The 16,867-nt window shown below is 40.5% G+C and overlaps 1 protein-coding gene across 3 annotated transcripts in view; it reads left to right on the top strand.

Moving 5' to 3' along the window:
- The window catches only part of adamtsl4 (ADAMTS-like 4), a 150,485-nt gene that overhangs the window by 102,476 nt on the left and 31,142 nt on the right, over nt 1-16,867 (top strand). For all 3 annotated transcript variants that reach the window (XM_039767504.1, XM_039767489.1, XM_039767495.1), the window contains exon 7: nt 8,410-8,546. In XM_039767504.1, the coding sequence (XP_039623438.1) occupies nt 8,410-8,546 (137 nt within the window). The remainder of the gene's footprint in view (nt 1-8,409; nt 8,547-16,867) is intronic.

The following is a 16,867-nucleotide window of genomic DNA, read 5'->3' as shown; positions in this document are numbered from 1 at the left end:
AGATAGCAACATGTTTAATTAATGTAGGAGTCCATTTAAAAGCAGAAGCTGTTTGGAACAAATAGCCAGCATTCACAGTGGGTCCCCAGAACCTTAACTTGAGAACAACTATCTTGAATCACCTTCATATAATTGAATAAATAAATTATAAAAACAGAATAAAACAGATTGCTGGTAGAAACGCATGATACAGTAGAACCTCAACTGAAATGAATTTAGCTTTATGCGAGCTGGCAAATAATAAAAATAAAATAAAATAAATAAATAAAAAATAAAAGAGTGCAAAATTTTAATTTGTTGTGATATAGGGTGACATACTTTTTTTCCTTATATTGTATACAGTAAGAGGGCCCTCTTGCAGTGTCCATCTGTCACTGCTACATGAGTGTCTCTCATTGTGTAGCACTTTCACACTTATCTACACCCGTGTGAGACCCCAATATATTCTTGTTATATTTCAGTCACTCTGCCACATAGTGGTGCACCCCAATGCACTTTCCATCACTCAAACTCAGAGTTGTACACAGGCAAGAGAAAGAGTGAGAGACATGCTTGCTTAAACTCCACCCAAGAATTAAAATTTAGATTTTATCTTTTACTTACCAAATGTTGTTTTTAGCAAATACAATTATTAATATGTTACTTTTATGGAGAATAGAGATAACCACATTCCTAATGCCATAGGTTTTAATGGGGGCCAAGAAAAATATCAGCAAATAATATTAAACGTCCATGAAAAAAATTTCAGAATACTTGTGTTGCATAACCTACATGTCAGGTACCCCATAAAATGCTCACAAAATCCTAAACATATGTATTTTTGCTAAAATAGTACTAAATTAACCATTTCATCAATGAAAGTGGAGCATTCATTATTCAGGAGTCATACCCTGTAACAGCTTATTCATTCGCTACATTTACAACTAGAAACTAAAAGTTAAAGATAGGTGTGTGAAAATTATGTCTCATATTTGTGCATGTCCAAAGTGCTTCAACAAATAAAAGATAAAAGTGAACACTGCATTTTCATAAACAGCTGATAAAACACCTGGAAGTACTACATTTATTGTTAATGAGCAACAAATGATGAGTCTACAATTCAAAAGGCGGTTTTGATTTAAGACACTCCAATATTGCATAAGCAGATTTTCCTGAAGTGATTAATATAAGATTATTTTAGCCAAAATACATGTTTGGGGCATATAACTTGTGCCCGACCTGGCACAGACTGGACACAGGAGGCACGTATAAAATAAAAGACTTTTTATTTTTCTTCAGCTGGAGGGCACGTCTTCCCCATAATCCCTCCAGCCACAACACAGTCCCAAGCACAAAACACAAGCAAAACACTCCTCTCTCTTTAACCATCACTCCTCCCCAAGCTTTGTCCTCCTTCCGCCCGACTCTGGCTGTCGAGTGGTGGTCGCTGGCTTCCTTTTATTGGGTACCTGGAAGTGCTCCAGGTGCTTGATTGGCGACATCCGCCTGCACTTCCGGGTAAAGTGACACCAGTGCCCAAAAGGAACCCCACAGAGCTGCACAGAACTCCAACCCCCATGCAGCCCTGGGGGAGTCCAAGGCACCACTGCAACCCATGGAGGCTGCCATCTATCATCCAGGGAGAGATACTGGGCTTCCCACCCTTGTTCCCCTGGCAGATGTAGTGAGGGGTGTCCCAGCCAGGCATGGACCCCGGCCATCCGTCACAAACTGTATATCTGATAGGTGGGTTATGTGACAAAAGTAACATGAGAGTTTTTTTCATGGATATTTTGATGTTGTTCACAGTTGTTAAGCATTGGTCCCTGTTAGTGCCTATTGTATCAAGACATTTGTTATCTCTATTCAACATAAAACCATGAGATTAACATTTTTTCTTGGTCATTACTACACACAGAGTAAGCAATAGATATGCTATAAAAATGATACATTTGGGGCGGAGTATTCATTTAATGATTGTTTTGTCTCATCCACAACGGCAGGAGAAGAAGCAAGACATACTATTGAGTTGTAATTCTTTTGTGTGTTGGTGCAAGAATCAGGTAGTGATGCCTGTGTCCCCGCTGTTCTTTTGCTGACTTTCACACTGATGTGCAAGGTGGTGATAGGAAGAGTCTTACCAGTCTCATACTATGCGGCAAATATAATTTCCCTGTCTTAATTGCTGTGTGTATCTCCTCCAGTGTTGACATTAACTGGCCAAGTGTCATTTTCAAGAAGCAGTGCTCTATTCTTCTTCTGGATGTGTTGAATGGAAACAAGGTGCTGTAAGTTAATATGTGGAGCCCGGGTTTCCCACAAAATAAACTGGGTATGTTGAATTTAAACCTATCACTAATGTATAAGGTCATTATGATTTATTTGAATTTCCATTTTAATATAAGGATTTGGTTTGCATCTCTTGTGTAAGGCAAGGTACTACTGTATATAAAAAACAGTTGCAATACTGTTTCATATTTCTGAGGCTGAAATGGTGGCACATTGCTAGTGCTGCTTCCTCACATTTCCAGTAGTTTTGTATCCCAACTCAGGCTATGTCTATGTGAAGTTTTCCATGTTTTCCTTGGTTCCTTTGCGTAATCCTGTTTTCCTCCTACACCCTAATAATGCACTGTGCTAATTTTTAAATGTGTGATTATGTTCATTTGTGTTCAGGGTCAGGCACTTTGATGTGCCCATTGATAATGAATAGTTTTTGGTTCCCACATTCCAAACTGTTGTAGATTGTAAATGTTTGATTTTGGATGGATGGATGATTGTATGTGAGTGTTTGATTATGGATAGATGGTTGGATGCATACATATGAACAGTGAACAATATACAAATATAGTAAGTGCAACAAAAAATGCATTTCTTTATTTTTCAGTACTTGCCTCTGTGCCTTGTGAAACATAGCTCAGATTGGCTATGCATGATTACTAATGCTAAATATAGGCAACTATTGGAGTATATGGTATTGTGGTATTTAGTAGTGATGAATGCCAATTCAAAATAGCTTTCTAAAATAGTTCTAGCTAGTACATTTAACTTACACTCTCTCCCATGTTTAATGGTTTTTCAATAATTTTAAATGAGAGTGAAATTTCTGCAAGTTAAAACTGGGCTTGGATTATTGGTTTAGAGGCCTCACTGTTAAGCGGAACTCCCCCTCGATATTTGTCATCTGAATACAAAAGAGATTGTGATTGAAGTTCATTCATCTTCAAATCTGGTGAAATGGTGACTACATAATATTATAGGTCAAACTGCAGATGTTTCTTTTGCTAATAAGTTTTCTTGAGGATGTTTTAAGTGGTTGGAGAACAATAACCTGTTACTTTTTTTTGTATTCACATTTTTAAGGATGCACTATGATAGCGTATCTTTTTCTTTTTCTGTCTAAGTTTCTGTTTACAAAAAAGGCATAATCATATATTTTATAGCCACAATGAATAATTTAGTACTTTTATTTGGCAGGAGTTACCAAAGGTTCCAAGAAAAATATTGTAGATGACTAGGACTTTGGCAGTCTTCCATCAGTGTACACCATGCTAGATTAACAGGGCATTAGGGCTACACTCTTGAGACTGTTGCTTAAACATGCATTTGTGGTTCCTTACTGTTGTCAAGAGATTAAACTTGGCAGCACTCCATCTCATTCAAATTCACACCTATCTGGAGAATGAATTGAAAAAAATCCTTAAATTACTAGAGCATCTGATAAAAGGGGAATTTAGAGGAACCAAGACAGGAGGAGTAAATGGAGGCTGATATGCCCCATTCAGGTCACACAGGCCTATGTTCCTGTACACTCCATTATGCTCATTTAGTCAAGCCCCTTTTCTTATATGTATGGTTTGTTCCATTGAACAGCATGCAGAGCTTGCCCACACATGAGCAAAAATCTAATGATTACAGCTGTCAAAATGTGTTTTTCTAACTGTCATACCAAGGTAAGCTTTAAGCGTGCTGACAACAGGAGCTTGCTTTTCCACATTTTTAATATTCTCCATAGTGAGAAAAGGCTGGCCACCCCAGTATTTCAAGCATTTGGCCAGCCTATGTGTAAATGGTCTAAGGAATAACACATCTATTATACCTCTGTTTCATAGTCCTATGGCTGCTAAATTTAATCAGGGCCTGTAAGATGCAGATAAGGGTTTAACAACAGCAATAACAATTTATTTATTGTATAGCCCAAAATCACACAAGAAATGCCTTGATAAGCTTTAACAAGGCCCTGCATTTTGACAACCCCCTAGCCTTGACTCCCTAAGAAAACAAAAAAACTCCCAAAAGAACCCCACAGGAGAAAAAGGGAAGAAATCTTGGGAAAAGCAATTCAGAGAGAGAGAAGGGACCCGATCCTGGAAGGTTGGGCGTACAATGGGTATCAAAAAATGGGGTAAATACAACACACAAAACATAATACAAGTAATTCTCTTTCTGTTTGTCATTTGGCCATTCTCCTATTTTATGATACTATCAGTTTGAATTTCTTATTTCTTTATTTTTTGCCTGTACATTTACTATACATTGTTGTATTGACCAAGCAGATTTTCATAGCTTGTTTTTTCTTGCTTGCCAGTCCCAGAAGCTGAGCATGCTGTCTACCCAAGTTTTTGATAACTCCCACTGGTCCTTGCACTCTGCCATTTGAAGTGATTTTCACTGGTGCCGTAATAGGTAGTTAGTCTGCAATCACAGGCTGCTAAATGAACAGAAGATTGTTAGTGCATGGTGTTTTTTCCTATCTGCTTCTCTTTACGCTGCTAAATGATTTCTGATCCTTTTGCCTTATCAGGTTACAAAAGGATATTGATAGGCATGTTTATTGCTTCCCATTCCAAATCTGGAAGATTAAGTCATAATGATTTATAGTAACTACAAATGTATTGCGGTTTTGCTCTACCCATTTTCTGCCTGATGATGGAAACTGGAATGTTCTGGATGTATTGAGGAGAACACCTTTGAACTTTCTTTGGTAGATTGAGTCCCCAATTCAAAACTAGAACTGTCCCTGTGCAAACAGAATGCTTTATTTAGTCTATGCAGTTTGTAGTCTAATGTCAATCGATCCATCTACGATATATACAGTCATATCATTGTTTATCATTGGCTGAGCTTTCAAAGTAGCAACTTCCTTTTAATATATGACATGCCTTATGGAAACAGTAGTATTTTAGCAGTGACATTAAGTTTATTGGATTAACAGAAAATATGCAATATGCATCATAACAAAATTAGACAGGTGCATAAATTTGGGCACCCCAACAGAGATATTACATCAATACTTAGTTGAGCCTCCTTTTGCAAATATAACAACCTCTAGACGCCTCCTATAGCTTTTAATGAGTGTCTGGATTCTGGATGAAGGTATTTTTGACCATTTGTCCATAAAAAATCTCTCCAGTTCAGTTATATTTGATGGCTGCTGAGCATGGACAGCCTGCTTCAAATCATCCCATAGATTTTGGATGATATTCAAGTCAGGGGACTGTGACGGTCATTCTAGAACATTGTACTTCTCCCTCTGCATGAATGCCTTTGTAGATTTCGAACTGTGTTTTGGGTCATTGTCTTGTTGGAATATCCAACCACTGCTTAACTTCAACTTTGTGACTGATGTTTGTACATTATCCTGAAGAATTTGTTGATATTGGGTTGAATTCATCTGACCCGCAACTTTAACAAGAGCCCCAGTTCCTGAACTAGCCACACAGCCCCACAGCATGATGAAACCTCCACCAAATTTGACAGTAGGTAGGAGGTGTTTTTCTTGGAATACGGTGTTCTTCTTCCGCCATGCAAAACGCTTTTTGTTATGATCAAATAACTTATTTTTTGTCTCATCAGTCCAAAGCACTTTGTTCCAAAATGAATGTGGCTTGTCTAAATGAGCATTTGCATACAACAAGTGACTCTGTTTGTGGCATGAGTTCAGAAAGGGCTTCTTTCTCATCACCCTGCCATACAGATGTTCTTTGTGCAAATTGCGCTGAATTGTAGAACGATGTACAGATACACCATCTGCAGCAAGATGTTCTTGCAGGTCTTTGGAGGTGATCTGTGGGTTGTCTGTAACCATTCTCACAATCCTGCGCATATGCCGCTCCTGTATTTTTCTTGGCCTGCCAGACCTGGGTTTAACAGCAACTGTGCCTGTGGCCTTCCATTTCCTGATTACATTCCTTACAGTTGAAACTGACAGTTTAAACCTCTGAGATAGCTTATTTGTAGCCTTCCCCTAAACCATGATACTGAACAATCTTTGTTTTCAGATCTTTTGAGAGTTGCTTTGAAGATCCCCTGCTGTCACTCTTTAGAGTAGAGTCAAAGGGAAGCACAACTTGCAATTGACCACCTTAAATACCTTTTCTCACAATTGGACACACCTGTCCATTAAGTTCAAGGCTTAAATAGCTAATCCAACCAATTTGGTGTTGCAAGTAATCAGTACAGTATTGAGCAGTTACATACATTCAAATCAGAAAAATTACAAGGGTATCCAAATTTTTGCACAGCCAGTTTTTCACATTTGATTTAATTTCATACAACTAAATACTGCTTCACTAAAAATCTTTGTTCGGCAAACACCCCAGTACTCTGATGTTCCTAGGAAATGAAAGACATACCACTGTTATCTTTTTTGTTGAAAGAAGAGTAAATTATTGCGCAGGCTGAGAAGGGTTCCCAACCTTTTTCATATGACTGTATATTAATCTGTTTTCAAGCCTATTTGATCCAGTTAACAGTGTGGAGGCTGGAGACAAAATCAGCCACATCAGGTTTGACAGGAACCAGCTCTGGATGGAGTGTCACAATTTTTGCAAGGTATTCTCTTGTTTGCGCCCACACTTATTTACACAGGGCCATTTAAAACTTGTGACATATTTTCAGGAAGTCAAGAAAAAAACTTCATATACAGAGGGAGAGCTTGCAACTCCTCATAGACAGTGCCTGGACCAGGATTCAGTCTCTGGATTGTGGAGTCTTATCTCCATATATATAAAATCCAACATCTGTTTGTCTGCTTTTTATGAGACAACTACTTAATGGATTAGATCAGGTTGTTTTCTATAATATGCTTGAACATTCCGGTTGATTTTGCGACTTCTCTCATAATGCTATGTATCATAGTTTGCTTACTTATTTGTGTGAATCCGTGACAGATGCAGCTGACTGAGGCCCCTCACTTACGCGCCCGCCTCATTGTGTTCCTTATCTCCACTTAGTTAGGCAACAAGAGAACTACTTAACGGATTTAGATTTAGTTTTTTTGTTTTTATAATTTGCTTGAACATTCCGGTTGATTTTGTGAATTCTGTCATTGAACTAAGAATCATAGTTTGCTTGCAGGAGCGAAATTTTTGCACTAATCCAAGACAGAAGCTGCGGGCTGAGGGAAGGGGGAAAAGTGACGTCAGGAGTAGGGAGCTAGGTAGGGCCCCGCTCACTGTCCTGTTTTACTACTATGCGGGCAAAGCCGTGGAGGATGGGTAGTTTAAATTAACTACTAGTTGATTGGCTATCTTTAACATCCATATTATGTTGATTATATGTCTACGGGTGATCCATCATTCAGCATCACCGTATCTGTGCGGAATTCCTCAGAGTTATTTTAAGTTTTTCTCCAGTATAGAAAAAATGTATAATAGGTTAACTAGCTTTTCTGTACTGGCTCTGTTTTACTGTGGGTGTATGCATAAGTGTACCCTGGGATTGCCTGTTGTGCCATGTCACATGTTTCAGCCTTGGCTATGGTTAGTACTACTGTGTAACAGAAATTAACCAAATGTTCTTTTTGATTAATACTGGTGCTCGTAGTTCAAGATATAAAATCTTATACAGTATATGATTTAATAGCCACAGGACAATTTTCATTTAGTTTCTCTGTTTTATTGTTGGTAACAACTCCTTCGTGTCTTTCTTGTCTGTCGAGCATTACTGACTGTATTTCTAGTAATGTAATCGGAAGAAGCACTATTTTTTGATAAACAAGACCTTTCCAAATAGTGTTACATGGGCTGTATTTTTCTTGATTTCTGATTTGACTATCCCCATGCAGCTGCTTCTTCAATAAGGGCAAGGGACCACTGACATAGACTGTTCATCTGTGTGTTCTCACTGCTCTTTTATCAGAGTTTTTGACCAGAAAACAGAATGTAGGACAGAATGATCATAGAACAGTGAGGCCCAATGTTAATGAGGACATAATTCATACCAAGTAGAACAATGACAAATGTTTTCAAGAAGTCTTTCAGCAGCAGAATAGCTGTTCAGGCTATTGTCTTTGGTTAAATATGGGAAGTGTAGTCAGTTCCGGTGACCTGACTAATGGCATGCTGCCTGATGTTAAAGGTCAGTAAATTAGCTTTAGGGACTTCCAGCAACACAATGCAACCTTTTTATTTTCTTTTCTCCCCACAGTGGGAAAGCACGAGCGCTGTGAATTGAACTGTCGGCCTATAGGGTACAAGTTTTATGTACGCCATGCTGTGATGGTCCAAGATGGCACCCCTTGTCAAAGCAATTCATCTGAGATTTGTGTTGCAGGAGAATGCCTGGTGAGTATGAGATGTCAATAACAAGAGATGGGAATTGGCTTATGATGCGTCACACTAAGATGTGACACATTAAAAACAGTTTTACTCACTGAAGTGGTTCTTCTGGGCATAGTAAATAAAACTATAATTGTCTGTAAATAAATTATAGTTCAGTTTAAATGGAACCATCATGAAGGACAGAAACTTCTAACAGCTCCTCCCCTTATTTAATTTTGCAAATGCACAAGCCAGCAATCCAAAGAAAATACTGTTTTCTGTCTCTTTGGCAAGACTGGTGTAAGGTTGTGTTTTCCATGACAGTGACGTGTTTAAAACTTAAACCATGTTTTTTTCAGTTATGTATATTTACTGTTTCTGTGTGTGTAAGAGCTACATAATCCAATTCTCCACACTATATCCTGCTTAATGACTACACTTATCTATGCTAACTCTAAAATTATCAATTAATATTACAATGACTTTCCACCATTTTTCAGAATCCACTTGTCACATTTTAAGGTTGCTGGGAACTGGAGCCTATCCTAATGACTACAGGTGCAAGTCAGGAAACAGTCAGACATGGGATTGTGATTTATCTTAGAGCACGCCCAAAAGTACCAGACCAGTTAGCATAGCATATGTTTGGATAAACCTGGAGCACCAATATTTAGATATGGAGAAAATGTGCAAAATTCACAAAAAGAGTAAAGGGGCTAGGAACTGAAGTCAGGAGCCTGAGTTGTGGGCACAACACTAACAACTGCACCACTGTACTTTTTCTGCTTAGGAAAATCAAAAGCAATATTGGATAAACAAACTAATAAAACAGTCTACTGAATATTGAAGGAAGACTTAAAAGATTATGTGAATATGCATATCACAGTAGCACAGTAAATAACAGCAGCATAGTAACTTCATAGATAACAGTATGTGTGTGAAGGGCAAACATAACTTTTGATACGCAGGGGGTAAATAGACATATTAAAAAATATCTGCCTAAGCATATAAGTGTTTTTGATTACAATGCATGATTAGCTCTACTGTGCCTTGTACAGGCAGAATAACATCCTGGGATGTCTCATCCAAAAATAATTGTAGCTCTTTTTGACTTATTGTAGGATCCCCATTTGTAACTAGGGACTATGAGTTTTTCTTCAGAGACCACTTATGAAAAACATTCTGAAGAAATCAATGTATGCCATTCTGCTCATTTAACCAGCCTACAGGGGGGCTTAAAGCATCAGCTCAACACAGGAATCAACTCTGGATGGGGTGCCAGGGTATACTTATTTATACACTCACACTTGTTCACATGGGATCAGTTTATAGTTGTCTATAAAAAAGTATATCTATAATTAAATAGATTAACTGTGGATTTTCTTTCCACTTCTTAACTGCAAAATTTAAAAAAAGGAAATCTGCTCAACATCAAAGTGACATATTTACAAGACAAAAACACTTGACAGTGCATACAAATGAACATGCTAAACATGTCAGGTCAGGTCAGATTGGGGAACATGCACTGGTAGAGCACACCACACGACGAAACAGCTTGGGAGCCTGGTTGGTAACCCCCCAGGCAGACACGTGGTCCAGTCCCTCCCTCTGGAAATAGCCATCTATCTGCCGCAGCCAGGTGTTTTGTGGGCGTAACCTGGTCCAGTCACTCGGATCCTCAACAACGAAGATCCTGTGAGCCAGATCAACCTCAGGGAATCGCGCCACATGGCTGTAGTGCCGTAACTGATGCACCCTCACAATGCAGGTAATATGCCTCATTCAGGACTCCATGCGCAAGCGCTCATTTGACACACAGACAAACTAGCATTACCCAAGGATTCTCCAAAGAAGCACAGTACCAAAGTAGTCCAATCTTTGTCTCAGGTCACTGGATAGCATGAATGTCTCGCAACTATACAGCATGACAGGAAGCACCAGAACTTTAAAGACTTGGACCTTTGTCTTTTTGCAAAGATATCGGTAATGCCACATATCCCTTTTCCAGTAACCTCATGACCCATGCTCTCCCAATCTGTCTACTGACTTCATAGGAAGAGTCAAACAGAGACATGAGTGTCACTGCTGAGGTAAGTAAACATCTTGCCAAGGTCGACACTCTCTCTGCAGACACACTGCTGATGGCTATGCGTAAGAGGTCATTAAAGGCATAGATCTTGGTTTTTATCCAGGATATTCATAAGCACAGACATTCAGACTCCTCGCTCAGTCTCTCAAGAGCCTGATTCAGAGCCTCCATTGACTTTGCGAACATCACAGCATCATCGGCAAAATCAAGATCAGCGAATCTCTGTTCATCAACAGATGTCCCACAGCTGTTGGACCCCACGACCCTGCCTAGTCCATGCAAGCATTGAACAGAGTAGGAGCAAGAACACACCCCTGACAAACCCCAGAATCAACTGGGAGAAATGCAGTGGTTCTGCCTCCACTCTGCACAGCACTCACAGTACCAGTATACAGGCTGTCCATGATATCCAGCAACCTTGAGGGGATCCTGAAACATCTCAGGATGTCCCACAGGGTAGCTTGATCAACTGAGTCGAATGCTTTATGAAAAAATCAACAAAGGCTGCAAAGAAACTCTGCTGATATTCGCATTTACGCTCCACCCTCAGTGCCAGATTGGTAGACTTCTTAGACGTAAAACCAGACTAATCTGGTTGCTGGTAGGTGAGCAAGTGATTCACGGATCTTATTGAGGATAACCCTAGCAAGGACCTTACCTGGCACCAAGAGCAGTGTTGTCCCCCTGTAGTTGCTGCAATCCAGGCGATCACCCTTTCCTTTCCAGATAGGGACGACAAGTCCTATTTTCCAGTCAGTTGGGATGACGCTCATCTCCCAAATGCAACCGAAGATTGCTTGCAATTCCAGGAGGACAGCTTTACCACCAGTTTGGAGAAGTTCTCCCTGGATACCACAGATCCCTGCAGCATTTTCTACTCTCTGCTGGTTCACCTACCTGTTGAATCTCAGTGAGACTGGGTGGTTCACAGCTAATTGGAAGATCAGCCGGATAATCAGCTTTAAACAGCTGCTCAAAGTAGCCAGCCCAGCAGGTCACAACTGCAGTGTCATCCATAAGGACCATTCGATTAACCGCCCTGACTACAACTCTCCAAGAAACATATTCAGACATACGTAATACTTCTATTCCTCTGTAAGCAGGATATGGGTCACTAGACCATAGATGATGTGTCTCTTACTCACAGATTCCTATAACAAATGCCTACTTATCTGCCCTCCTAGCCATCCTTCTCCGTTCCTGGTACAGACCAGAGCTGCCAACAAGCTGTGCGCTTCAGCTCCTCTCGATCATATTCAGAGTACACGGCGAGATGAAACACCTCCTTCTGGGAACACTGTTAACACCAACACAGCCCTCAGCAACCTTCAGGGTCTTGTCATGGAAGGCCTCCCACATCACATTAAGATTGGCAGTTGCACCCAAATTCACAAGTTCCTCACACAAACTGCCTGCAAACTCATCAGAAATAGCCTGATGTTGGAACATGGCCAGGTTCAGGCTTATTTTCCTAGTAGGTGGTAGCTTGCTGGATCTAAGCTGGATCTTCAGCCTAGCAACAAGTCTGTGGTCAGAATTCACAAACTGCGCACTTCTGTAGACCGTGGAGTTTTGTAAGTGCCTCCAACGGGTGTGTGATTGATCTTCTTCACCACACCACCAGTATTGGAGTACCAACTGTCATTGAAAGGATTGACATTGGACACTATCGTAAGGAGCTGATCTGCTACAGCAACAGCTACTCCCTGAGTATGACAGCCATCAGAGTGACCACACCAATGAAATGTGCACCCAGCCACAGAGATCTGGCCAGTCCCAGGTCTGCGCACCTCAGAGAGTGCTGCCACTGAAATGTGGAGGTAACACAGCTCCTCCAACAGCAGAGGAAGATGATCATCATGCCGGAGAGACAAGACGTTCCACATATCTACCTGGATGGGCTGCCTCAAATTGGGACCCGAGTGCTGCCGTGCAGCGGATAATGCCTCAGCACCACATCAGTCTTATTCCCAACAGGCCTGACCCCATTGGCTCTCCAATGGTTTTGACTCCTCTGGGGATGGGGCTCCCAAGGGTTTTCCCCCATCCCCTTCATAATGCGAGCATCCTTCTAGCAGAGCTACTCCCGCAGAGAGCAGAAAGGAGTCCTATCTGTCAAGCTGCCTGAAGTTTTTTTTTTTACGGTGGCTGGAGTGCCAATTCTGCCACCAACACTTATGATTTCCCTGCAAGTTGGAGGACCACTTGCAGGGCCGGATGCAGTTTAACATCATACCCAGGACAGAACCTCACAAGTAAATTAATAGTGCAGGGGGGAAAGCGGAAAAGGTGTACCTAAATGTAAGACCAAAGGCAAAGTGGCGGTGTGACTTAACAATTTAAGAAACAAATTGTTAAATCACAAGTCTGTAGGCAGAAAACCCAGCTCATATTGACTGCATGACAGTGCAAATTACATAACCAATCTTCCACTCTATATCTAAAATTTGTGCAGTCATGGTCATGTAAAACAGTGATGGATGCTATGTGGAATAGAGACAGGTTTGTCATCTTTCCTTAATAGAACTGCCCCAGTGCTATTTCAATGTTGTGATGATTGCTCAAATTTGAATAGTTTTGTTTTCATCTTACCATTTAATATGTTAATCAGCTGAAAATTCTAAAAGGTTTTGAAATAGACAACATCAGAACAGTGTAAAAATTGGGCTAGTCAGAAGAATATCAATGAGTATAAATGCTATTGCAACCTCTGTAGCTGAGAAAGAGTCTCACGGGGATGCTTGGAGTTTTGTATGGTAGGGGAAACTCATCAGTTGTCATCACAGTTTTCCTGGCAGTACGAGATCATGGAGGGGTCAGCCAGCAGCAAAAACGATCCAAAAATAGCGGAAGAGCATAAAAAATCCAGATTAAAAAGCCATCTTTCATTTTGGAATGTACTGAATCAAAAAAGATGCTTAATTTTAATACTGAGGAACCTCAAAGAAAAAATATACAGTATTTTATATTCTAATATTGTTCGGCCTATTTGTACGTTTCTTTTTTTCCATTTGAGTTTTGATCTGATTCATGTGCCGGGGTACTGTATCCTGTTGTGTCTCTTGTACCTTTAAGAGACAAAGACAGATAATACCTCTCCAACCAGCTGGGAAGGAGCTAAAAGTCAGACACCTTTTCATCTTTAGTCATTATGCAAACAGCCTTTCAATTCAATTATGTAATTGTAGATGATGACCCTTTCTCCTGCAGTTAGAGCAATGCCAGAGGTCACACTGAGTACTTGAAGGGTAACACTTTTTATGAGTAGTGGCCACTGGCCTGGCTGTTTGTCGGCTTTTACAAGGCTAATGCTCAATCCCATGCCTCTGGGGAGCAAGTGAACACTGATTCAAAGGTTCTTTTGGGAGGACACAGGAGACTTGGAGCACATTGGCCTACAAATCACTCTCATCTGGAGAAAAGCAACACTACATCAGAAGGCCATGGAATATCAAGTTACACATCTCAGACATTTTTTAAATCTTTACCATCAGAAGCAAAACTGAAGCACAGCAACTGTTGAACTTTTGAAGGTCCAGTGAATAGGAATTGTTTTACTATCTTGTCAAAATCTGGGTAGTACACTCTGCCAGGAATGCAAAATGTGCAGCAAATGCCATTTTCAGGTTTGTTTTCTGCAGATTTCTGTGTTTCTCACTTTCATAATATTTGCAAATCAAACCTAGGCTTGTTTAAAATCCAAATTATAAACCTTTAGAAAAAGATGCAAAAAAGTGAGCAAAGCCAGGAATTGCACACCATTTCATAGGTTAACAGTACCCAGGTCAAAAAAGTGAGCACTTCAAACAATACCCTATTTACCATTAGTTTGCTTCATTTATAGGTGCTCCTGCTCATGACAGCAGAATATCAGTATCTAGTTTTATTTAGAACTTGGTATGAATTGAATTTATGTGTATATATATATATATATATATATATATATATATATATATATATATATATATATATATATATGCTCCTTAAAATCTTTGAGTTGCTATTCCTAACGCGCTAAATATGTTCTGTCTATAGCAGCCTCCGTTCAGTTAGTCTACGCCTCTGTAGCACATCTGGACTTTTCAATGAGCTCCAGTAGTTCAGGTTTCACAGACAGATGGAGATAGCTTTTGCACCCAACACACTTTTATTTACAATATTTACAAGGTAATATAGTCATGTGCACTCCCGAGTGCCTCCAGCACCAATCCCCCAATGTCCAGGCCACGCAGTCTCTGTGCCTCTCTCTCCTGGCCGCCTCCAGTCCTCACTCTAGCTCAGTCCTCTTCCACCCGACATCCGCCGCTGACTGGAGGGAGACGGCCCCTTAAATGGGAACCCGGATGGGCTCCAGCTGCTTCCCGGCATTCGTTTATAGCCACACCCCAGTGTGGCGGAAGTGCCGGCTGCGCACCCGGAAGCCGTCCGGGTGTCCCCTGTCGTTTTCCCCAGCACTTCCTGGTGTGGCGGAAGTGCTGGGCTCCCGGATATTTAGGCACTGGGGCGCCGCCTGGCGGTGGCCACGGGTCCCTACAGGGCTGGGCTTCCAAGCTCTTCACCCGAGGCCCCAACATAACCAGGGCGGACGCCTCGGGTCTGGAGGAGGCACAAGTCCTCCTCCGGTCCTCCTGGGCGTCCCGGCCGGGGACCACAATATATATATATATATATATATATATAAAATATAAGTCTACTATTTTATACAGCTCCTTTCATGAAAAACAGTATGGAAAGGCATTTACCTTTAACAATAAAATAAACAACTTGTTTTATAAAAGGGATTGTGGTTACCGAGGCCTGGCACACTGACATTTAAAGTTATTACATTGTGTTTTAAAGGCCAAAGTCCTTTGCCACAAAGCCAACTATATAAATAACTCAAAAGTAACAATAACTGTTCAAAAACAGAAAGACAATAATGTTCGGCTGTGTGTAAAGCATTACTGGGGCGTCTCCACCTAAATATATGCTCCTTAAAATCTTTGAGTTGCTATTCCTAACGCGCTAAATATGTTCTGTCTATAGCAGCCTCCGTTCAGTTAGTCTACGCCTCTGTAGCACATCTGGACTTTTCAATGAGCTCCAGTAGTTCAGGTTTCACATAGTCTGTTAATCCATTATATTTTCCTATGAAGGTAATGCAACACATGGTCCTTCACACTAAGTTGCCTCTCACATTGTTTGCAGAATTAATTCAGTGATTAACGGCATGTAAAGTCTTGTACATTAATGAACAAGATACAGTAAATCCTTGATATCCACGGATTCCATTCCTGTGGAATCTCTACCCTCTAATGTAAAAGCGTAATCTGTTTTGTGACTCCTGCGGTATGATGGCATCTATCAACAGATAATTGTGAGCCGCGAGATGAGGCTAGGACAGACACCAGGGGGGTGCCTTTAAGGCTATTTGCAGCAGAAAAGAATATTTAGAGAGGCCTATCACATGTGTGATTGATCAGTAACAGGTCTGCAATGCCCTTAGATGTTCAGGGTTGCATGTACACCACACTAAATGTATCAACTTGTGTTTACCTGGCGCAAAGAAATGTGCATAAAACATTGAACTACATTCGTGATGGGGACTGCGGCTTGAATTTGTTCCTGATGAATGAAAAATTCCCAGTAATTGTGGATCATAAGCACATCTCCACTATTGATTAAAAAGTTTGGATTAGTATATAGAAGACAAATGAACTTGACTATAAAGGAAGTAAACACTGTAACAAGGTTTTCGTAGGTGAACCTGTGGAAAAATCATTACCAAGCCTTGAGGGCAGAGAGCAGGGGCCTTCACCTCCACTTGGCCTCATCTCCCTCCAAATTGTTATCCCACCAGAACTTAACTGTGTTTTTCCCATAGGATTAATGCTTCAGTATTCACATTTTCTGTATCCACCAGGTTTTTCAGGAATGTCATCCCTGCAAATAATGAGAATTCACTGTATTTCCATGTATTACCCAGAAATTTCAACACAGATATTCTAGGGTTCCTTTTTTCTCTGTCTTGCTCTTTATCATTATTTGCTACTTGCTAGAAGGCATGCTTCTGCAGAGGAGGTACAGTATATATATAAAGTGTTTCCTTCAGTTCATTTTATGTGCAGATCCCTTTATCATTGCCCATAAGACCAGTAGTATTGCTACTGTAGGTAACTCTGTCGTGCTGGAAAGGATTCAGATCTCACCAGAAAAAAAACAGAGCTTCCGAGGAACTTGAGCTTTGCATCTGTTATCAGTATTGAGAACATGCAGG

Source organism: Polypterus senegalus, chromosome 1 (genome assembly GCF_016835505.1).
Source record: "Polypterus senegalus isolate Bchr_013 chromosome 1, ASM1683550v1, whole genome shotgun sequence".
NCBI classification, from domain to species: Eukaryota; Metazoa; Chordata; class Cladistia; order Polypteriformes; family Polypteridae; genus Polypterus; species Polypterus senegalus.
Note: the sequence above shows the minus strand (reverse complement) of the source record. Positions and strands in the feature narration are given on the sequence as shown.